The sequence below is a fragment of the Phascolarctos cinereus genome, unplaced genomic scaffold (genome assembly GCF_003287225.1).
Source record: "Phascolarctos cinereus isolate Bilbo 61053 unplaced genomic scaffold, phaCin_HiC Scaffold_7;HRSCAF=346, whole genome shotgun sequence".
Lineage (NCBI taxonomy): Eukaryota > Metazoa > Chordata > Mammalia > Diprotodontia > Phascolarctidae > Phascolarctos > Phascolarctos cinereus.
The window spans coordinates 231,236-253,258 of record NW_027556180.1 but is presented as its reverse complement, the minus strand read 5'-3'; the positions used below and the strand labels follow the sequence as shown (position 1 = coordinate 253,258).

The 22,023-nt window shown below is 50.9% G+C and overlaps 1 protein-coding gene and 1 pseudogene across 3 annotated transcripts; both read left to right on the top strand.

Annotated features, from left to right (window-relative positions):
• The first annotated feature begins 35 nt into the window (after window positions 1–35).
• Window positions 36–7,531, top strand: DERL2 (derlin 2). Of its 2 annotated transcripts, XM_020964755.2 has the most exons (7): window positions 50–184; window positions 329–394; window positions 1,556–1,629; window positions 3,385–3,478; window positions 4,047–4,242; window positions 4,431–4,521; window positions 7,025–7,531. In XM_020964755.2, the coding sequence occupies exons 1-7, from the start codon at window positions 92–94 to the stop codon at window positions 7,128–7,130; spliced, it is 720 nt and encodes a 239-aa protein (XP_020820414.1). In that variant the 5' UTR covers window positions 50–91; the 3' UTR covers window positions 7,131–7,531. The 2 variants fall into 2 exon arrangements, with proteins under 2 accessions (XP_078003478.1, XP_020820414.1); XM_078147352.1 differs by lacking the exons at window positions 1,556–1,629; window positions 3,385–3,478; window positions 4,047–4,242; window positions 7,025–7,531 and having other exon boundaries at window positions 36–184; window positions 4,431–4,516.
• LOC144454789 (uncharacterized) lies at window positions 7,282–21,989 on the top strand (annotated as a pseudogene). The gene is made up of 4 exons (XR_013483334.1): window positions 7,282–7,992; window positions 12,405–12,502; window positions 20,130–20,247; window positions 21,243–21,989. The product of XR_013483334.1 is annotated as an uncharacterized LOC144454789 (transcript).
• The last annotated feature ends 34 nt before the right edge of the window (window positions 21,990–22,023 follow it).

The following is a 22,023-nucleotide window of genomic DNA, read 5'->3' as shown; positions in this document are numbered from 1 at the left end:
TCCCTCCCCCCGGCGGCGGAAGCGGAAGCAGCAGCGGCGGCGGCGGCGGCGGCAGCGCCGCGGGCGCGCGGGGCGGGGCGGGGCGGGGAAGATGGCGTACCAGAGCCTGAGGCTGGAGTACCTGCAGATCCCGCCCGTGAGCCGCGCATACACCACGGCTTGCGTGCTCACCACGGCCGCCGTGGTGAGGGGGAGGCCTGGCGGAGGGCGGGGCGGGGCCGGGGCCTGGAAGGGGAGGCCGGGCGGGGGCCGCTGCGGGGCCTGACTCCGGAGGCGGCAGAGGGTTGGGGGGAGCGTGCCTGACCGGCTGTCTCTTCTTCCCCTCTAGCAATTGGAGCTGATCACGCCCTTCCAGCTCTACTTCAACCCAGAGCTCATCTTCCGGCACTTCCAGGTGAGCGAGGGAGGGAGCACGGTTGCCATGGTTTCGTTCTGGCTGACCTGCACTTGTTAGGCGCCTGCTGTGGGCTCCTACACTTATTAAGCGCCCGCTGCCCCGGATCTCCTTCCTCTCCCGTCCCAGGCAGCCCCTGCCTCTGAATGCGTCCTCCCCGGGCCCGCGTCCTAGCCCTGTATGTGGAGCTGCCCTTTCCTCTGGGTGGGTGTTAAAGGGAAAAAAGCCTTTTGGATTCAGTCTGGGTCAGCCCTCGGAGGGCCAAAGGTATACTTTGTTACTTTCCGTGTTGTGTTGTGTTACATTGTATCACATTGCGGTCCATCCGGAGGGGTCAGAGATCCCCATCTGATGCATAGGTCGGGCCGACTAGGTACAAAGGGATCCTCCAGGTTAGCGTCTAGATCTGGGCTCTTAACTTTTTACCCTCCTCAAAAGCATGTTTCTGCAGGTGCAAAGTAAAATACATGGGGCACCACCGAAAGAATGTTAAAATGCAGTTATCAAACTACAAGTTTTTAGGTTGCCAGTATTGTTGAAATGTCCTCAATGAAAAAAAATGCTCTCTGTATAAAATGCTGCAGATCACAGAACAGGTAGGCTCCCTCAGAGGCCCTGGATGTGAGATCTTAGCAGCTGCAAAGTCTCCAAATGAACAGCTGAACCAAGTTTGTGTGACTTTCTCGAAACCAAGAGTCTGTGGCATGTTGATGAGTTTTCCTCCCTCCCTGCTGCCCACCTGCCGAGCAAGTGTGGTCTGTAGGGGGCAGGCTGAGTGTTTAATTTCTACTTGTGGCGATCATTTTTCCCTTTATGGTTCGAAGGATCAGGTAAATTGTGAAAATGTTTCCCTGCTTTTTCACAGTTACACTCAAGGGGCAGCTAGGTGGCGACCAGCCCTGAAGCAGGAGGACCTGAATTCAAATTCGGCCTCAGACACATAATACTTCTTAGCTGTGTGACTCTGGGCAAGTCACTTAACCCCAATTGCCTCACTAAAAACAAACAAACACACACACACAGTTACCCTTAGAAAAGGCAAGTAGACATGATCTGAAATACAGTTGAAAAGTCCCAACTGTAGAGTTTCCCCTCTGGCTCGTTACTGAAACACTTCTGATAGTTGTATCTGAGTTAATTCAGCTTTTTTTCATTTTACAGATATGGAGATTAATCACCAATTTCTTGTTCTTTGGACCAGTTGGATTCAATTTTTTGTTTAATATGATTTTCTTGTATCCTTTGTCAAATACATGACTGCCAAGGACTGTCAGAAATCCCACATTTTGGCCGTTATTTTGCTGTTTTAACTTTTGCTTATGGCACTGTGTCAGTAAACATTGATTAAGCATCTACTGTGTGCCAGGCACTGTGCTAAGCACTGGGGATACAAAAAGAAGCTCAAACAAATATGTACAAACAAGCCATAGAAGGATAAAGAGAAAATAATTATCAGAGGGAAGGCTCTGGAATTCAGGGCTTGGGGAAGAATTCCTGTAAAAGACAAAGGAAGCCAGGAAGGACAGTAGTGGGGGGGGGGACCTCCACAGAGAAGGCCCAGGGCTGAGAGATGGAGACTCTTGGTTGTGGGCTGGACCTGGAGGCTGGGGGGCAGGGGGTGGAATAAGGTGTCAGAAGCCTGGAAAGGGAGAAGGAGCCAGGTAGGAAGAGCTTTGAATGCCAAACAACGTTTTGAATTTGCGCCTAGAGGCAGTAGGGAGCCAGTGGAGTTTGTGGAGTAGGGGTGATAGGAATGGGGGATGGGCTGGGGGAGGCAACTAGGGGCAGACCCCCATCAGTGATCAGCGTGCGAGGTGATGAGGGCCTGCAGGGTGGGGCCTTATCTGAGAGATGTTGTAGGCGGCCTATTGAGGCATGGGTTAAGATACTGGAGGCCTGAGTTCAGATCTGAAAAATGCTCACTGTCTCTGTGACTGTGGGCAAGTCACCCTCTCAGCCTTGGATTTCTCATCTGTAAAATGGAGAGAATAGCTGTGTCTTTCTCCAGGGTGCTGTGAGGGTCAAGTGAGGTAGTATTTGTAAGAAGCATTTGGTCCAGTGCCTGGGATACAGTGGGTGCTCAATAGATGCTTGTTCTCTTGCCCCCCCATTACGTCACAGGGTGACTATGATGTGTGTAAAGTGCTTTTAGCCAAACAAGCAGGATGGGTAAAGAGAGACTGGGGGCTGGAGACACAAAATGACCTTGTCTTTTGAGAAGAATTAGTGACTGTCATGAAGAGCTGTAGGCTGGAACTCAGCTCAAAGCAGAGTGTCTCGTTCTTGACTTGATGGCAAATCCTTCAGAAGAAGGGCCAATTCTGCTCTGTGTCTGATTGTCAGCAGCAAGGATGGACATGAAGAGACGCCCCCCCATCCCACACCCTGTCTTGGAGGAGGTGATGGAGAGGGGTTGGGGGGATCATAGAGCTAGGTCTCGGGGAGGGCAGCCTCTGCTCCCCCAGCCCAGGGAAGCTCCAGAACCGTACCTCAGGAGGAACCAAGCAGGGAGGAGACATTGGCCTATCTACCCCTTGGGCTGGAAGGTCAGCAGGAGGCATAGAGAAAGCCAGGCCGGAGCAGACAACGAGGAGTGAAAACAAGGCAGGCCTGGAGAAGCAGCAGGAAGGCCTGAGGGCTTGGTTTTCTTCAGTGGGCTCGGGTCACAGCTGTGTTCCGGGAGTGGGTGAGGGGCTGGAAAAGCTCCTTAGGCTTTTCCTACCAGAGGAGGTGACCTTGGGGTTAGATAGGACAGGACAGTGGCTGCCCGGCCTAGGCAAGGCAAGACGCCAGGAATCCCTAGGCCAGCCTGTGCCAGGGGCCGGGGATCAAGACCAGGACAGAACGGAGCCACCCTCCCTGCTTGGGTCCTGTGCTCCCGGGCACATCCAAGGACCTAGGAAAGGAGCTGTGTGCCTGAGTGATGGGATGTGTGCCTCGTGGCTGTGTGTGCTGTTGGGCCATTTTCTTTTTCCTGACTCCACCTTCAGATACCGCTACTGCCGAATGCTTGAAGAAGGCTCTTTCCGAGGCCGGACAGCAGACTTTGTATTCATGTTCCTTTTTGGGGGACTCTTAATGACTGTATCCTTCAGCAGCTGGATGGCCCCTGAGAAGTTGTAAAGACCCTCCTCTCTGCAGCCAGTGCCGGCCGCTGCAGGCTTCTCACCCCGTTAGGCCTCCCTGCGATTTCTGGGACCCCCTGCTTAGGTGGCGTAAGTGGGCCTCTCCTCTGGCCCGTTGCTATGAATCCCCCTCATGGTTACTCATGTTAATGATTCAAGTTATTAATCTAGGCTCCTTTAGCTCTGAGTGATTATAAAGCGCCCGTGGGTCTGCCCAGAGGACCAGCCAGTGGGGCGAAAGTACCAGACCAGTGTGGAAAGAAGTGCACTTGGGGATCTGTGCATCACAGGGGAGAGAAGGTCCCCTCGAGATGCCCTCCCTCCCATTGGGGACTGGAATCTGGCGCTGTGGCCTTGAAAACGGGAGTGCAAGGGGAGGGAGGACTCAACCAGACCCTCATTGCGCCCCAGGATGACCCCAGGGCTCCCCAGAGTGGTGGCTGTGCCCCGGATTCTCCCTGCCCACCTCCTTTCCCTCTAGACCATGGGCGACGTCTTTGCTGGTTTTCCTTGACCCCTGCCGCCAGCTTTTTGGTCTGTTCGTGAGCTTAGTTTTCTTGGGGCAGGCCTTCACTATCATGCTTGTCTATGTGTGGAGCCGAAGGAATCCGTACGTCCGCATGAACTTCTTTGGCCTTCTCAACTTCCAGGCCCCCTTTCTGCCCTGGGTCCTCATGGGGTTTTCCTTGTTACTGGGCAACTCCATCATTGTGGACCTCCTGGGTAAGGGATCCCTGTTGCTCTCTCCTCTTCCTGTCCTCTTCTAGAGGCGTTTAGTCCACCGCGCCTGCCTACCACAGGGCCGCAGTGCAGAGCTTTCCTTTGTGGTCTGCTAGTGGCCTGCCCATGGGGGCAGCCCAGGCCCCATCTTTTCTCTTCACTCCCATTCTTTGTCTTATGGTTGTTTCTAGGAATTGCAGTTGGACATATATATTTTTTCTTGGAAGATGTATTTCCCAATCAGCCAGGGGGAGCGAGAATTCTGAAAACACCTACTATTTTGTGAGTATTCTCTCATTCTGAATTGTGGGGGTTTCATGGACAGTGTCACATGAATCATCCCCATTTAGACAACATCAGATGACCAGAGAAGGGGGCTGTTCGTGACAGAGTATGTGGGGATGTGACATCCTGATGTCCCAAGCTCTGTTGGTTTGGTACAGGAGCCAAGGCCTCCCTCCAAGACACCCTGGCTAGGAGAAGTCATTGGACTTCTTATTTTCGAGAGGGAGGCTTCTTACTGGGATTTCCCTGAGCTCCACAGAGACTGAAGTGAATGTCATTGATGGTGGTGAGAAGCGGGGATGGGCCCTGGGGAAAGCCCCTGAGGTTTCCTGACCGGTCCTGACAGGGAGGGGCCCAGACCCTGACATTGGGAGATGAGAAACGGGAGGAAGGAAAACCAGGAACCATCCAGTGGGGGAGGGGGGAACGACGCCTGATTGTGGTGGACTCTAAATCATCTCTCAGGGATGTCATAAGCTGCCACTGTGTTCTGGGGACCGAAGTGATCTCTGCTCACAAGGAGTGTGCACTCTAAAGAGAGTCTGTTTGTAAATGTAACCCTCCTCAATATAAAGTAAAAAAATTAAAATGAAGGCAAAGCAGTTTGGGACAGAAGTGCACAGGCAGCAGCGGAAATCAGGGAAGGGTCTGTGAAGACTGTCCTTAGGCTTGTGGGACTTGCAGGTGGGTGGCGGAGCATTGGGTGTGAGGAGCTATGTCCCAGACCTGGAGAGGTGGGTCGGGCCTGTGAAAGCCAGACAGAGGAGTTTTCATTTTATCTAGATGCCTCAAATGAGATAATACTTGTGAAAGTGCTCACACAGTGCCTGGCCCATAGTAGGCACCCTCTCTTTCCCTTAGACCTCGAGTGTTGGGAGGGCCTGGAGTAGGGAGACTGAGGCAGGGACACCAGTTAGGAAGGAGGCTGTGGCCTTCATCTAGGTGAGAAATCGTGAGGCCCTGAATTAGGATGTTTGATGTGTGAGCGAGGAGATGAGGGTGACACTGAGCACCGTTGTAAATTGGGGTGTCCCCCCCCACAGTGTATGCCTTCGTCCATTATGTTCAAAAGGTCAGAGAGAAGGGGAGAGGCTCGGCAGAACCAGAGAAGGGTCAGAAGGGAAGCTTGAGGCTGGAACAGGCCAGGGAGCTGAGCTTGGCTTCCTGGGGAAATGCCATCTGTGGAGAGTGACCCCCGAGAGCCATGTGGTTACGCCAGGGTTGGTGGAGGTCGGGGCAGAGCTGTCACTGAGGGTGCTCAGCAGTGGCCCAGAAGGAGGCTTTGGTGCACATGCCCTCTGATGTTTTCACCAGTGGCTTGGGATGGCCTAGATCTGAAGATAAAGCTGGGAGGAAGACAGCCAATGAGTGGCACGAGAGAGAAGGTCCAAGGTGTTTTGACGGGCTAGAACTTAAAATCACATCTAACAAAATGAAATTTAATTAGGGAGAAACGTAGTCTTAAATGTGATTTCCAAAAACATCTGTATAACTCCCAAGTATAAGGTGGGGGGAGGGGGAAGGTCAGAGAGTGTGTGGCTAACCAAAAGCTTTTTTGGAAAAGTCCCAATGGTTTTAGAGGCTGTGGCTCCTGAGTCAGCCGTGGAATTGTGGCATTAGCCGTCTTAACATATTGGCATAATATAGGTAATTATACCCATGTGTGTGACAGAGACGTGGGCATAGTTTCCAGGAGGATGGAGGTGATGGTCCACATAGCTGACCTCGGCCTTCCTCAGGCCTCAGTCAGTCCTGCGTGACCAGTTTAGGAAGGATGTTGCTGAACTAGCCAGTGTCCAAGGTGGCTGGCCAGAATGGGGAAAGGCTCAGGTTTATGCCAGGCGCCGAGGATAAAAAGGACAAGTCTCTGCCCCGGGGGAGTGATAACGTGTACATCTGGGTACCACTGCGTGTGCCCATGAAAATGTTTGAGGAGTTGAGTGCACATTTAGGTACTTGAAAGCGTTCTTCTTACTGACCTTGGAGGGCAGAGCCAGGGGCAGTGGTCAAGGTTGGATGTCAAGAAAATCTTGCATACAGTGAGGTCTGCCCCAGAGTGGGCTGGGTCTCCCCTCCTCAGTGGGCAAGTGTGTGGTGCAGGGGGTCATTTGGGGCCGCGGTGGCTGGTCGGACAGAAACCCCACAGTTCTGTCCACAGGGACATCAGGGCCTAAAGTCTGCTCAAAGCTGTCCAGGTGTGATAATTAGCTTTGCTGGATTTTGGAGGGGTTGGGGTGAGGAATGTTGTCTGGTGGGTCTGTTTGATGCATTTGTATAGGTTAAGTACTTGTTTTATCTGTACATTCAAAGGAAAAAAGAGTTGGCCTTAGCTTTGAAAAGAACGTTTGCTTGATTAGGATCCAAGGTAAAAATGCCACTTAGTGCCAAGCAGTTCCTATAGCTTTGTGCCAGTCCAGCCCCTCAGAACTGCCCCTCAGGTTCCCCAAGACTAAAGGGTTCAAGTGCTGGGGGATAGATTATTTCTGTCATTTGTTTTTAGGAAGGCAATTTTTGATACACCAGATGACGATCCTAATTACAACCCCTTACCTGAAGAGCGACCAGGAGGCTTCGCGTGGGGCGAAGGCCAGCGCCTCGGAGGCTAGGAGGGCAGTGCCCAGTGCGAAATCCACTGGGAAGGAAGGACTCCAAGGAGATCTCCTCTGGGACGCTTTTACTCTTTGGTTCCAAAGTGTGGACACACTTGCCAGCTTTCCAGTTTTTAAATCCAGAAGCACTTTATGCAATGGTACATCCATGGTAAATCCCAGAGACCTCTCCAGCAGCCTGCCCGTGTTTCTTCACTTGACCATTACTTACACTGGTACTGAAGGTGCAACCTCCTGGAGCCAGAAACACGGAAGAGACGCTTGCTGCCAGCTCTGTACCGAGGATATGCTCACCTGTGAGAGAAAGTGTAAAGCAGAACTCTCTCCCCCTCCCTTCTTTGGTACATGGACGGCTCAGAGAGGACAAAATAAAACTCAGTTCATTCTCTCTCACTGGACTGAAGCCTTTGTGTGTGGTCTTTTAAAGTGGATTGTGTGTTCTGTTGTGGACCGTCCAGAACACACAGCCGGCCAGCCTGGGGGCTGCTGCCCAGTGGAGAGCGCGGGCTTAGTTGTGGGGGGAGGACAGGGGGCCGGTGTGAGGCTTCAGGACAGGCCACCATGGAAACCTGATGGTGTGTCCCTGCCTCCCCTGACACTGCCCTGGCCGGGGTCACCAGGCATCACTCACTGGCCTTTTCTTGCCCCTCAGCCTTCTTGACGGCGCTGGCTAGCCTCTGCTCTCCTCCTGGACGCTCTCTTCTCCCTGGGTGTTGGTGCCTCTGGCCTCTCCTGGTTCTCCTCCCTGCCTGCTCCTTCTTTGTCTCCTTTGTGGGATCTGCATTCATCCACGGTCTACGTCCTATGTATGAGTGCGCTTCTAAGGACTCCCTTCTCTTCTCATTCAGTTCTTTTCTTGGTAAGTTCACCTCTCGGAAGACTGTCCCATCTCGGTACCCCCTTCATCTCACTCCTGAGCCGTTTTGCATTTCCCTCTGGATGTCTAAAATGGGGCTCCTTCACTTTCCTCCAGATCTCACCCTGCCTCCATGTCGTCACCTCCACCAGGAGGCTGCATCTCCCATTCACCCCCAGCCCCAACTGGTGCAGACCCCGGTCCATCTTGCCTGGTCAGGCTCCAGGCTGATTACATAGTAAACTGGTCAAACACCTTTGTCCCTGCGCGTTTTGGAACCCCTTGCCCTGAAAGGCCTTTCTTCCATTTGGGGGCAGGCCCAGGCTGGGCATGCTTCTGGCTCTTCCTCTCCCCACCATGCCGATCCCCTCCTCCACTTCAGCTCCCGTTACAGCGTAAGCCAGAGGGCAGGGAGCCCAGGAGAGGCTCTGAGCAATGCTTGTCACCTTCCTGGGTTCCTGAACCACGCCCCCCCCCCCCCCCGCCCCAAGAGACATTCCTGAATTACTTTACAGCTCTTTTCTTTTCCCTTGTCTTGGCACATGTTGCCCTGAGGAGAGGGCAGGCTCCTCCCAGGCAGGGACCTTGTTTGCCCTGTAGCCCCCCTGGCACAGAGCCAGGCACTCAGGCTGCTGTGGTTGTTGATGTGAAAGTGGGACTTTGGCTTGTCACCCTTTTTATCCTTTTCAAGAAAGCCTAGGAGAGAATTAATTATGGTTACCTACACAAGGAACAATAAATGACATTTTTCTAAATACCTGGAAAATAAACTGACCCAAGACGCCCCAGAGGGATCAAGGGTCGCCCATCTTGAACCAGTAGGCTTCATTCCTCACTGTTCTGGGATACCGACCTTGTGGGGTCAGCGATCAGTTATCAGTCAGCCTGAATTGTTTCTGTGGGCCGCAGATGCCTTACACGCTCTGCTTATTAGTTAGAAATTGGACAGAGGCTTGAAATGTGTGGATTTGACGCGAAGTTGTCGGAATATTAACTCCCCCTTTCTGAGCTGGACTGGATTGGGACCTGGGAGTGTGTCCTTGGAGGAGTGGAGTTGTTGGGAGAGGGTGAGCTAAGGGCCAGTCTCTCAGAGCATTCCTTCTGCAGAAAGCCACTTCTCCAGGTGCACTGGCGGAGTTGCTTCTGAGACTCGGATCTTCACCCCTCTAGCTACACAAAGTCAAGGGGGTTTCCAGGCTTTATTGAAATGATGCCTTCCTTACTGCCCTGATGGATGGATGAAATCCGTGCTGAATACGCTGGTTGTTGAGGAACGCTATCCCTGTTGTTCAGCCTATATGGGTGGGGTGTGGTTTCTCGTTCCCCTGCCGACCTCAGGATAGGCCTCAATTTGTCCAGGGCCCAGAACCGACCATGGAACTCCTCGCTGGGGCCGACCAGAGGCGCCATAATGGTCCTGACCCCCCCTTTCAGGATTCGAAGGTTCAGTCTAGGCCGACTTGCTGACTTTGTGCTTCACTGGCTACATCTTCCCCATCTGATGCTGGTGAAGCTGATTTTTAAAATCCAAATTGAGGAGTTCATGTTTTGTCCATATTAAATAGCATTTTGCAAGATTTTGTCCAAAGGCTTTCCCTCCACAGCCTTGTGGGTTTGCTCAGTGTGCCATCTCTGCCCATCTGAGTCACTGATTCATTCATTCAGAACAGGCCCCTGGGCGGATCCCAGTGGCTCTCGCCTAGAGACTGTAGCTGGAGGCTGACATTGGCCCTTGGTGAATCTACTTGTTTGTGAAAGTAGCTGCCAAGTTCTGTGTCATCCGTGAGGGCAGGAAGTCAAGGAGGAGCCACGCATCGGCTCCGAAACTGGCCTTTTAAGAGAGAAATGGAGAGCCTTGCCAGCCGGTAATGTGAATTCAGCCCAGCCCATTCACAAAGTGGGTCTTCAGTACCCATTCTTAGGTGCTGCGGCCAGTGCTGGTTCTGACTGAGCTCAACAACCTTGCTCCTCTGCTTTCTCTGCTGTCCCCTGCCCTTAAAAAAAGCCTTTGTTCTTAACTTGCAGTGAGAGACCCAGCTTGTTCTGGCCTCAAACCTGAGGAGCGGCCAGGGCCCAAATGCCAGACCCCCGATTTACTCCCTGGGTGACCTTGGGCAAGGCAGCTCAGCTCACTTCTCCTACGATGGGGATCCCGCATCCTTGGGTCCTTGGGGTGCTGTGGCTTTTGGGTACGGCAGGGGCGTTTCCTCACTGAGACCCCCCCCAGCCTCAGACAGATAGCTTGGACTTCTCTGTTGGAATCCGCACACTTACGTTCTCACCTCAGGAGCCATGGGGTCTTAACTTTGCTTTCCCTGAATTGTCAGGGGACCTAGTGAGCTCAAGCCCTTTGTGATGTAGTCCCCTAGAGAACTGTCTCCCCCACCCTCCCTGCTTTGGTTTGTGGAATTCCACAAAAGGGCCCATCATCTTTATCGATTTCAGCCAGTAGGGTACACCTTTCCGTTGCCAGGCCCTCTCTCTTCACTTGGTCTCCTGTAGCAGTCTCCTAATGGGGGGTGGATCTTCCTGCCTCCTTCCAGTCTCTCCCTTTCCCATTTCAGCCTCTCCACAACTGCCAGTGGCTTTTCTAAAGCATGGGACTGACCACCCTTTCCCCTGAATCTCCAAAGGCTGCGTCCCTTCTCCTGCAGGAGCTCCCACCTGCTTTTCCAGGCAGCCCGTGGCACCATCCCTCATATACACATCCCGGGCACAGGCCTGCAGGATCCCCCAGGTCCTACTTGGGTGATTTTCTAGAGACCTTGTGTTTGGCTTGTAGGAGACAGAGAATGTAAGCTTCTTGAGGACAGGGATTCATCTGCATTCTGCCTCTGTATGCCCGAGGCTCAGCACATGCCATGTACTTGATAAATATTTGAATTGAATTGAAAAAATCACCCCAGGCCCATTTGCTCAGAAGCTCTGAATCCTAAAACGCAGCATCCCCTCTCCCTTCTCCCTTCAGGAGGGCATTTTCGTGAGGTGTCCTGCTTCATGGCCATCATTACATCTGTGACCCACCTCAGGGGTTCCTTACTTTAGCAAGTGTTTAATCCCCGGCCTCCTTAGCAGGATTTGTCTTTGCCATGGGCCCCCGAAAACGGACACTGACGGGATTCTGGTCCCTTTGCATTGTGAGTAGCCACAGTCTAAGACGGCAGTGAGCAACCAGGCTGCCCTGGGATGCTCCAGCCTTGTGCCCCAACCTTTCCCTGGGCAGGTCTTCTCTCCTGGCAGGGTTCTGTCGTCGCACCAGCTTCAGCATGCCCCAGCTGGGCTTTGGGTTGTTTCAGAAGGACGTTCTCTCAGAGTCACCCTGGGCAGGCTTGTCTTTCTGACAAGCTCTGTCTCTGCCCTTTTATGCTTCCACATCTTCAGGTCTTCATTCTTTTTGGAAAGGGAGCTCTCAGCAAGGAGGCTGAGGTGAAGCAGCAGGCTGTTGACCTCATGCATCCATAATGTTCTCAGGCAGAATGCCGCCCCACCCTCTCTGCCTTGTCTCTGCCACATGCCACAGAAATAACCATCTCTTTGGATCTCTCTGGTTTGCCCAAACACACCGCCCTTCCCCTTGCTCTCCAAGGTGTGAAACGTTCTCCAGCGCCCCTTCACATGGATGATGGCTTCACTTATGTCCCTGTGTTGAGCATGCCACTGTTGGTTCAGAATCCTTTGGAAACTCCTTGTTGCCCAGCAGATGAAAAGCGTGTCCCAGAATGCTTGGCTCAGAATTGGTCTACACATCTAGTTGCCACAGAGCAGCATTTCCCAGGCTGGTGTCTGTCTGACAGGTGACCAGTATTTAGACTTTGTTTAAAGACTTGCAGCCTACTACCAGGAAGGGAAGGAAGAAGGAATTTTACAATTATTTTCTCATGGTAATTCACAGGAAGGAAGGAAGATAGGAAGGAAGGGAGGGAGGGAGGAAGGAGGTAGAAAGGAAAGGAAGGAATTTTACAGATTATGTCATGGTAATTCACAGGAAAGAAGGGAGAGAGGAAGGCAGGAATTTTACAAATTATGGTAATTCACAGGAAGGGAGGAATTTTATGGTAAAGGAAGGAATTTACAGTTATTATCTCCTGATAACTCAGAGGTAGTCTAAACAAAACTGAAATTCACTTCCAAATATACCTTCTGCATCCCCTACTTCGTTTAATAAAGATTAAGCAAAAAAACAGTCCAGCTAAAGCAGCGGGCGCGCTGATCGAGTGTGTAGCATTTCCCACTCTTGCCCCCATTCTTCAGACCAGTGAGGGAGGCAGGAGTGGCCGGGCTTGCTGGGCAGACTCAGTTCTGAACAGTATGTCTCTACTCTTGGGTCACCTGCTTCTGCTTACTTGATGCTGCTTCATGGATTCCTAGAAGTCTTCCCAGGTTTCTCTGAGTCCCTCCTGTGTTGTTTCTTGCAGCATAATGCTATCCCATAGCCTTTACGTTCCACTGTTTGGTTACTGATCCCCAGGGGATGGGGACCTGCTCTGTTTCCAGCTCTTTGCTCCCACAAAAGGTATGGTAATAAATGTTTTGGGGTTTTTTTTGGGGGGGAACTTCTTTTTTCTGTCTGTGGTCATTTGGGGTTTGTGCCTAGCAGTGGGATCTCTGTGTCACTTCATGGGCCCTTTAGTCACTCCCACAAGAGACAGGCCAATTCCTGTCCCTCCCAGGACTGAGGATTCCCTTGTGTTGTCTTTGCGCATTTGCAGGGGGGAGGTGAAAACCGAACTGGTTTTCATTTTGCCATTCTTCTGTTAGTGATGTGAAGCGTTCCTTCATGTGGCTGTCAGGAGTTTGTAATTTTTACTTTGAAATTGTTGGTAACTTTTAACCACTGATTTTTTGGAGAAACTCTCGTGAGCTTGTATTTGGGTGGTGCTTCTCCAGATTGGTGAGAAGACCTTTATCAAAGGTGTCCGACACAAAGATCCTTCTCAGTCCCCTCCGCTCTCTCCAGCTTGCTTGGTTGACTCAGTCCTTGCCAGGTTCGGTTTTATGTAACAGAATTGGTTCGTCTCTTCTGCCCTCCCCATCCCATGTTCGGTTTAGAGCCCTGTCCTCTAATTGTGATAATCATGATAATTGTGAAAGGCAGCTTCCTCCACCGGCTACCGTTTTTAAAGAGACGCCGCCTTAGACGCGTGGACCTTGGCTTGGTTTGGGTGTGTAAGATCCTGTCCGAGCGGTGTTTGCTTTTGTCAGAGCGCTTTCCCAGCAATGCATTTTCCAGGTCTTGCTGATACATAGCACCTCTCCAGCCTCCCCTTTTTTCCACTCACACGGTCCTGTCCTCATAGCTCCTCTGTCCAGTATTTAAGACCCCTCACAATCTGACTGCAGCCTGTCTTTCCAGGGTGTCTGTGCCTGGTTATTTCCAGCCTGGCGGACCCACCTCCAACTCCCTGGCCCCGCCCATTTCATCTGCCCCTCCCCTTCTTACCTTTGCCTTGGCTTCTGTGCAAGACTCCCTCCCCTGCCAGGAGCCATTTCTACTTCCTCTGGCCCCTGGCATGGATTTGTATTTAGTTGGAACACAGTTTGTGCTAACTTACTTGTGAGCATGTAGCTCCCCTCTCCTGCTTCTCACGCCAACAGAATGTAAGCTTGTGGAGCAGGGAACTGGTGGTTTCATTTTGTATTTGGCCTATCACAGTGCTCAATAAATGCTTGTCTAAATCCTGAATTGAATCATGAGTTGTAGACAACTCATATCCTCTGTGTGCCAGACACTTTGTTGTTTCATGACTCCCCACCCACCAGGTGCCAGAGAATGTGATGTCCCATGGCTGGCATCTTCTGTGTACTCTACAGTGGGGTGCCCTTTCTGGGGCGCTCATCTTTTGGGTGCCCCGGAACATGGGCCTCCATGACATCCATCCCTTACATGCCTACATGGTGGTGCCTCCAGACTCCCATTCTTCAGAGGTCACAGATGGCAGTGTTCCATGTTTCCCATCGTCTCTGTGCCCCAGACTGTGGTCTCCATGACTCTCATTGTCAGTGTGCCCCTGACTATGGTCCTCCCCAATACCCACAGACCAGTCCTCCAAGACTCCTTATCTTCTGTGTGCCCCAGAGTGGGGTGCCGCATGACTCCCATTGCAATGTGTTCCAGACTCATGGAAATAAAACATGGCACAAAGAATGTTCCTATTTAAAATATTCAGGTTGTCTGGGGTCATTCAAGGAACTTCTCTATTTCCCACAGAGTTTCTTGCCCAGTCTTTTACCTTTTAATTCTTGTCCCAGCTCGTTGTCCAAGATCTGTAAAATGAACTAGTTCTTTTAATATTTGATAATCGTATCTCAATGTAATTGATCCGATGTATTTTATTTTATGCACTTAAAAATGATTCCGAGAAGAGGTCCATAGGCATCCCCTGCCTGAGGGGTCCATGAAACCAAAAAGAGGAGGCACCCCTCGTGCATAGGCTGTCTAGTTCACTGTGCTTGTGCATCTAGACAACAGGCATTCTTCGCCCCCTTGGTTTTCCTGTGGGGGCAAGGAGGAGGCCCAGCAGGTGCATCTGGGCCCCTGCTCTGCACGGGGTCTCCTTCCTGACAGTGGGAAGTGCCTTCGGTGGCCATTGGGCTCCGCACTTTCTACCCTTCTGTCTATTTGTAATGAAGGTCACGAGAAAGTTTTCTTCCTCTCTTTCAAGAAGACCAACAGAAGAGAGACAGTGAGTGGCCTTGGGAGGATCTTGTTCCCAGTTCACTGTGTTTCTGTAATACAGGTTCTCCAGAATCCTAAATCAGTGGGTCATGTGACATTAGATGTAGGAGGCTGTGGAACACAGCTCGTGAAAGTCCTTCATGTGTCCTGTGTGTGTGTGCGCGTTGATGATTCTCGCAAACATTTTATACCCATGGGAGATTTAGACATTTAGGGTTAGTCTTTTTTTTTTTTTTAATATTCTCTCACTTGCTTTTAATTTGGGGGGAAGCAGTAACATTTAATGTTGGTCTTGGCACATAAGCTGCAATTAATTTTCTGGTGGTCTTTTTGCAAAGACTTAACTAGAGCACTCTGGTATGAGAGGACCAAATGTCCCCTGAAATGAAGACTCTCGTGGCCTTTGGGTCGACAACCCCTATCAGATTCCAGTGCCATAGAACATGCCCAGGAATGCTTCTGCCCAGACCCCGTTAGCCTCTCCTGACCAGGGAAACGTGTGAGCCCTGGTGACCATTCTCTTTCCAGAACGCAGCCAGCCTTAAGGTAAAGTGTTCAATAGGAGGGCCACGCCTCCAGTCCCAAAACATAGGGTATTGGCCATGAGAAGGGGCATCCTAGAAGCCCGAGAGCCTGGGCTAAGGGCATTCTTAATCATTGTCTTATTGGAGTGCTCAAAGAGTAGTCTTCATGGCTGTGCTGGTGAGAGGGAGGGGGACAGTCAGTGGGGCACCAGGCCAGCCCTTCCCAGCCTCCAGACCCAGCCTGTCGAGCACACCCTGCTTTGGTGGACTGCTCTCCACTGAGTTGGGCCCTGGGGTGTGTGTGGTTCCTTCTCTCTGGAAGGGCATGGAAGCCCTCCATGCCTGGAACACTCTCTCTTCTTCATCTCCACTCCGCTTCCCTCAAGTCCCAGCTAAAACCCCACCTTCGTGGCCCCTCTCAGCACTGGTGCTTTCTTCCAGTCTGTCCTGTCAGTGGTTTGGGTGTTGTCTCTGCCATCAGATCGAGGCTCCTTGGGGACAGGGGCTGTTTCTTTGTTCCCCTGGCACATCACAGGCTCTTGACAAATGCTGGTTGGTGGACCGCTGCCTCGGGCCCCCTGGTTTTGGACTGTTGTCTCAGCTGAGCAGAGCTTGATGAGAGCGGTGGCTTTGGAACAGGACATCTGAGCACCCCTCTCCCCAACTCGGCCCCGTCCTCCCACCACCATGCTCCACTCCTAGCTCTCTCTGTCCACAAGACCCAGCACTTAACCTTCTTTCTCTCACATGGTTCAGTTCTCAGGGTCAGAAGGGTGAGCCCAACTGGGCTCCCTGATCACACTTCCTGGATCCTCTTCACTGGAGGTGGATCCCCTGGGCTTCCTATGGGATTGCCGGTGACCGGGCCATGGCAGCAGTGAAGGGACAGAGGTCCTAATGCCCTTACAGAAGTGCTCAGTGTGGGGGAGGAGGGCACACACCACCCCTCACCTGATCTGGCTGGCCTTAGGACCAGAATTTCAGTTTGGTGTGCCATCACAGAATTTCAGCAGCCCCTTATCCAGCCCATGCCTGAAAGGAGTCCTCACTGTCTCATGGTGGGTGGTTGGCCAGCTTCTGCCTGAAGAATCCCAGTGAGGGGGAAACCCCCACCCCCGAAGCAAGGATTTCACTTTAGGGAAGTTTTCCCTACGCTTGGCATGAACTGATGCTCTTGATTCTGCCTTCTGGGGCCAAAAGCATGAATCTAGTATCTCTGCCATACGATTGCCCATCAGGTGCTTGAGGACAGCTACTGTGACCCAGGAGCACAGTCCTCCTGTGACACAGACTGCAGGCCATGACCCTCCCAGCTGTCCTGCTCTGGACACTACAGAACTGACTGAGGTCTGATGAGGGCCAAGTAGGGTGGGCGCCTCACCTGCCTATTCCTGGAAGCCCTGCCCCAGCTGATGCAACCCAAGATCCTATTGGCTTTCTTGGCAGCCACATCATGTGGAGCTTCTAGTCCCCGATCCCCCCCATCCAATTGCTTTCTCATCCCCACTGAACATCATCGTAGTACACTCAGCCTGATGGTCTTGCCTAGGAAGATATTTTTAGATTCTGACTCTTTCATCCAGTGCATTAGCTCCCCCTCCCAGCTTCCTCCTTCTGGTTTTGTGTATAGCAGGAGATGTCAAGATGGATAAGATTCCATGCCCCTCCGGCTTTGCGCCCTCATTGGTCACTAGACCAGGATGTGCCAGCTAAGCTAACTTGCCTCTGCCAGGAGCTACATAGAACCAAAGCCCACTCTGTGCCAGAGGACCCTGGTAGGGGGCCTTCCAGGACCCATGGCCATACCACAAGGAGGTGTTGGAGGAAGGGGCTAAGTGGAAGATTGGTAAAAATCACAACAGTGACAGACATAACCCCTTGCCTGGTATTTTTATCCCTGATGGACAGATGAGAAACCAAGTGGGATTTGGTCCTGGGTCCAGCATTCTCTCCTCTATTCTGTACTCTCTCTCCCAGGGCACCCCAGAGACCAGAACAGCTCTTAACTGGGATAGAAGCCCAGGAGGCATGGTATCATTTGGATTCTTTTTCTATCTGCCACCAGAGTGAAGGCAGGGCTACAGAAATGTTCCCTGGGGCAGCTAGGTGGCACAACAGATAGAGCACTGGCCCTGGACTCAGGAGGACCTGAGTTCAAATGCGGCCTCAGATACTTGACATTTGCTAGCTGTGTGACCCCGGACAAGTCACTTAACCCCATTGCCTAGTCAAAAAAAAGAAGGAAAAAAAAGAAGTGTTCCCTGGAGAACCTCAGCCAGGTTCTGGCATTTTGGAGTCACCAGCCCAACTACCATCTGTGCAACCTTGAGGGAGTCTCTGACCCTCTCTGGGCCTGTTTGTTTATCTGCAAAATTCCACTGATGCTCCTTGCGACCCTGCCAGCTTGGAATCCCGTAAGAAATTGCTGCTGCCTGGTCTTCCTCCCTCCCTCTCAAGTTACACACAGTTGGCAATTCTCTAGGGGAACCATGTCCCCTTGGGGGAACACAGACCTGAAGGGTGAGCCCCCAGAATCCCATGGGAAAGCCCTTCTCTTCCCTACCTTGCATCCCAACCCCCGCCCCCCCCACATACCTCTTGGTTCCTCATCTTTCACTGTTTCCTTTGGTTTCTGTCCGTCTGGGACAAATTCCCCAGTTTGGGACACAAGGCTCCTGCTAATGCAGCCACAGGTGTCAGCTCATCCCAACAGCTTCCTGGCCCCCTTCCACCACCCTCAGCTGGGGCCTCACAGACTTTAGCCTGTTCCATGAGCTCTCCGCGTATGTGCAGCCTCCTTTAGGATCTGTCTGTGGACACCAGTGCAGTCCAGGAGGCTTGCCTCTTCCTCCTCCCTACGTGGCCATATTCTTATTTATTTATTTATTTTGAGTTATCAACAATCACTTCCGTAAGCTTTTGAGTTTTAAATTTTTCTCTCTCCCTCCCTCCCCAAGATGGCACACAATCTAATATAGGCTCTACATATACATACCCATTAAACATATTTTCACATTAGTCATGTTGTAAGGAAAAATTAGAACCAATAGGAGGAACCACAAGAAAGAGGAAACAAAACAAAACAGAAGGGAAAAAAAAGTAGATAGTCTGCTTCGACCTGCATTCAAACTCCATAGTTCTTTCTTTGGATGTGGATAGCATTTTCCATCATAAGGACTTTGGAGATGTCTTAGATCCTTGTATCGCTGAAGAGTTAAGCCCATCAAAGTTAGTCATCACACAACATGGCTGTTAACTGTGTACAGCGTTCTCCTGGTTCTTCTCACTTCACTCAGCATCAGTCCATACAAGTCTTTCCAGGTTTTTCTGAAGTCTGCCTGCTCATCATTTCTTATAGCACAATAGTATTCCATTACATTCATACACCACAACTTGTTCAGCCATTCCCCAACTGATGGGCATCCCCATAATTTCCAATTCCTGGCCACCACAAAAAGAGCTGCTATAAATATTTCTGTACATGTGGGTCCTTTCCCCATTTTTATGATTTCTTTGAGATACAGCACTAGAAGTGCTATTACTGAGTCAAAGGGTATGCACATTCCAAAGTGCTCTCCAAAATGGTTGGATCACTTCACAACTCCATCAACAATGCGTTAGTGTTCCAATTTTCCCACATCTTCTCCAACATTTACCATTTTCCTGTTTTGTCATGTTGGCCAATCTAACAGGTGTGATGTCTCACCTCTCAGTAGCGATTTAGAGCATTTTTTCATATGACTACAGATGGCTTTAATTTCTTCATCTGAAAACTGCCTGTTCATATCCTTTGACCATTTATCAATTGGGGAATGACTTGTATTCTTATAAATTTGACTAAGTTCTCTATATATTTTAGAAATGAGGATGTGGCCATATTTTCCTTGTGCTACCATCCATCCTTCTCAGGTTAATTCTCTAGCAAGCATGAAATTCCAAAGTTGGGGTTCCAAAGGAGATTGGGGCTCTTTCCAGCTGTGCCAGCCTCCCAAGTGGTCAGCCTGGCTCCCCACCCTTCTGCAGATCCAAGCCTAGCTATAGAGGATCTATGCTGAGTTCTCACCTCTGCCTGTTACGTATCTCTCTGTTTATCTTCTGAAACACATTTTGGTGTATGTGCTGCCAGAAATTCAGTCTTCCTCTCCACCCCAGACCCTACCCTTGTATTTGTGGGCATGCACACACCTAGTAATGTCCCCATAAAAACTGCCTGACATCCCATGATCAGGACCTTCAATGCCACCTCAGCTGCACACAGGCAGGCATGGTCACACCCTTAGAGCTAGCCATCACTTGTAAGTGTTCTATCTTCATGACCCAAAGCTTGGACATCTCCCACTCTGTTCATCCTCTCATCCTTCTATCTCTCCCTCTGCCTCATTCTTCTGCGCCCTGGCCAGATCCTTCCCTGTTCTCCCAGTTCATTACTTCTGCCTGCCTCACTTCCTCTCTTCACAACCTTGGCCTTCCATTAGATGCCATCTTTGGTGACTTGGCCCTCTGGGATCCACTAGAAAAAGGCACACCACTGCACTGGCTGAATCCACTACCACTTCATGCTGCCTGTTCTGGGCCTTGTGGCTGGGGGGCAAAGCCTTAATTCTCCCTTGACCAATATTGCCAACTCCCACCTTCTCAACAAACCACAGGTCAGTGGCTGGGCTTCTGTGGACAGCCACACCTCTCTACACAGTCACTGTTCTGTCCTGATTCCTGTCTCTGAGGAAGAGACGACCTTTGTCTCAACCCAGGCCAAGGACTCACCTGGTCAACTCCTGGAAATGATCTGCAACATTCTCTGTCTTCTCTTCTTCATTGTCCACTCCCTCATAAACCCTTAAGGCTCAAACCCCATTCCTTGGCTGGAAATGGTCTCTGTGGTTCCCAGTGACGTTTTAGCAGCTGAATCTGATGGCCTTTTTCTGATGACCTTTCTGCAGCTTCTCCTATTGCTATGGGAATGAACAGCCCATTCAGAATATGGTGTTTGAGAACCACGGCTTAGAACTCGAACAATGACAGGCACTAGCCAGGGATGGAATGCACCCAACAAAACAGGTAAGAATGTTTGTCTTGCATCATTCAGATCTAATCAAAAGGGACAGGAGCTGAAAAGATGGGAAAGGAAAAACCTGAGCAAAGACCCACCCATTGAGGTCCTGTAGAGAGTGGGAACAGTGCCAGAAAAGGAACTGTTGAAATAGTCAGAATTTCACAGGTCTCCAAAAGCCCTTTATACACAAATACCCAAAGTTTAGGCCCTAACACAACGGAGTGAATTTGACCTCGTAGGCATGTATCGCAGAGTTGGAATATGACTAACCAGATAATTAAAAGTGATGGCAAAAAGCCTGTGGTGGCAGGGGAAAAGACATTCTCATTGTATTTTTAAAAGGTTTACTCAAGTGAAGGAAGCCAGGAATCAGAGAGGGGAGGCCTGGTGGAGACCATTTGGGTGAAGATCAATCATAGTAGAAATGGAAGCAATTTTGCCCCACAAACCACTTGGACAGAAAGAGGAAATAGATAAACAGTTCTGTAAATATCATAATCCGGGCACAGAGGCAGGAGAGGGGAGTGATGGAGTACTTCAATTATCCAGTAAATAAATATTAAGCACCTACTGTGTGCCAGGCACTGTGCTAAGCACCAGGGATACAAAAAGAGGCACTGTTCTCAAGGATCACACCATCTAATGGGGGAGAAAACAAGCAAATGAAAATGTACAAACAAGCCACATACCAGATAAATAGGAAATAATGAAGAGAGGGAAGGCACCGAATTCAGAGGGGTTGGAGACTTGCTGTTGGAGATGGGATTTTAGCTGCGGCTTAAAGGAAGTCAGGGAAGTCAGCAGTCAGACAGAAGGAGGGAGAGTGTTCCAGGACGGGGACGGCCAGAGACAATGCCCAGAGCTGAGAGGTAGAACAGACAGGAGGCCAGGGTCACTGGATGTTGGGGAGTCAGACGTAAGAAAACTGGAGAGGGGGCAGGGCTAGGAGGGTTAGGAAGGGCTCCAAAAGCAAAACAGCATTTGCTATTTGCTTCTGCAGGCCATAGGGAGCCATTGGTGTTTACTGAGCTCCAGCCAATGTGCCAGGGCTCGCTCTCTCTCTGCCAAAAGCCGAGCATCCAATAACTGACGTGGCATAAGGATAACTTCATCCCCTAAGAGGTGAAGAAGCAGACGCTGGCAGCAGAAACACTTTACAGGGTCTGCACCCTGCTGCCCCTTTGTGGATAACGATGGCGTTCTCCCTGATGAAATTAGAAGGGCCACTGGCCATTGCTGGACAAATATTCCTCTCTCGTTGGCCTTTTAAAGCCAATGCTTCCAGCCCAAGAGAGGATTTGAGTCAGGCAGCATCCTCTTTTTTTTTTTTTCCCTGGAGTGTGACTCCTGCTCCTCTCCCAAAGGACAACAGTGGGGGAACAGCTTTGTCTTCTCCCTGCTGACCATTAGCCGCTGCATCTTACAGAGGATTTGCTCACCCAGTATCTGCAGTGAGCATAGAGACATGGCAAGTAGGAAACCAAACCGCACCTGCCATGTATGGACTGAAGAGAGAAAGAGCCTAGGCATGATCCCAGCCAAAGGAGCCATTCAGCAGACATGCTGGCCCCAGGAGGGGAGAGGAGGCAGCAGGTCACCACCTTGTGATAACATGAAGTGAGCTGCACTGGCCCCAGGTGTTCTCCACATGTGTGCCTCAGTCCATATATATCTGACTTTTGTGCCCACTCTTCCCACTGATACTGTAGTTCTTACTATGTCATTTTAGTAAATGCCTTTGTTTGGAGCTAATGGTCTCCACTGGCTGACTATTCTAAGTA

What these genes read in the sequence shown, in the direction of transcription:
- DERL2 (XM_020964755.2), top strand. Translation starts at nt 92, where the DNA reads ATGGCGTACCAGAGCCTGAGGCTGGAGTACCTGCAGATCCCGCCCGTG. An exon ending in TCATCTTCCGGCACTTCCAG is followed by an intron (nt 395 to 1,555) that starts GTGAGCGAGGGA and finishes TTCATTTTACAG; the next exon opens with ATATGGAGATTAATCACCAA. An exon ending in CTGAAAACACCTACTATTTT is followed by an intron (nt 4,522 to 7,024) that starts GTGAGTATTCTC and finishes ATTTGTTTTTAG; the next exon opens with GAAGGCAATTTTTGATACAC.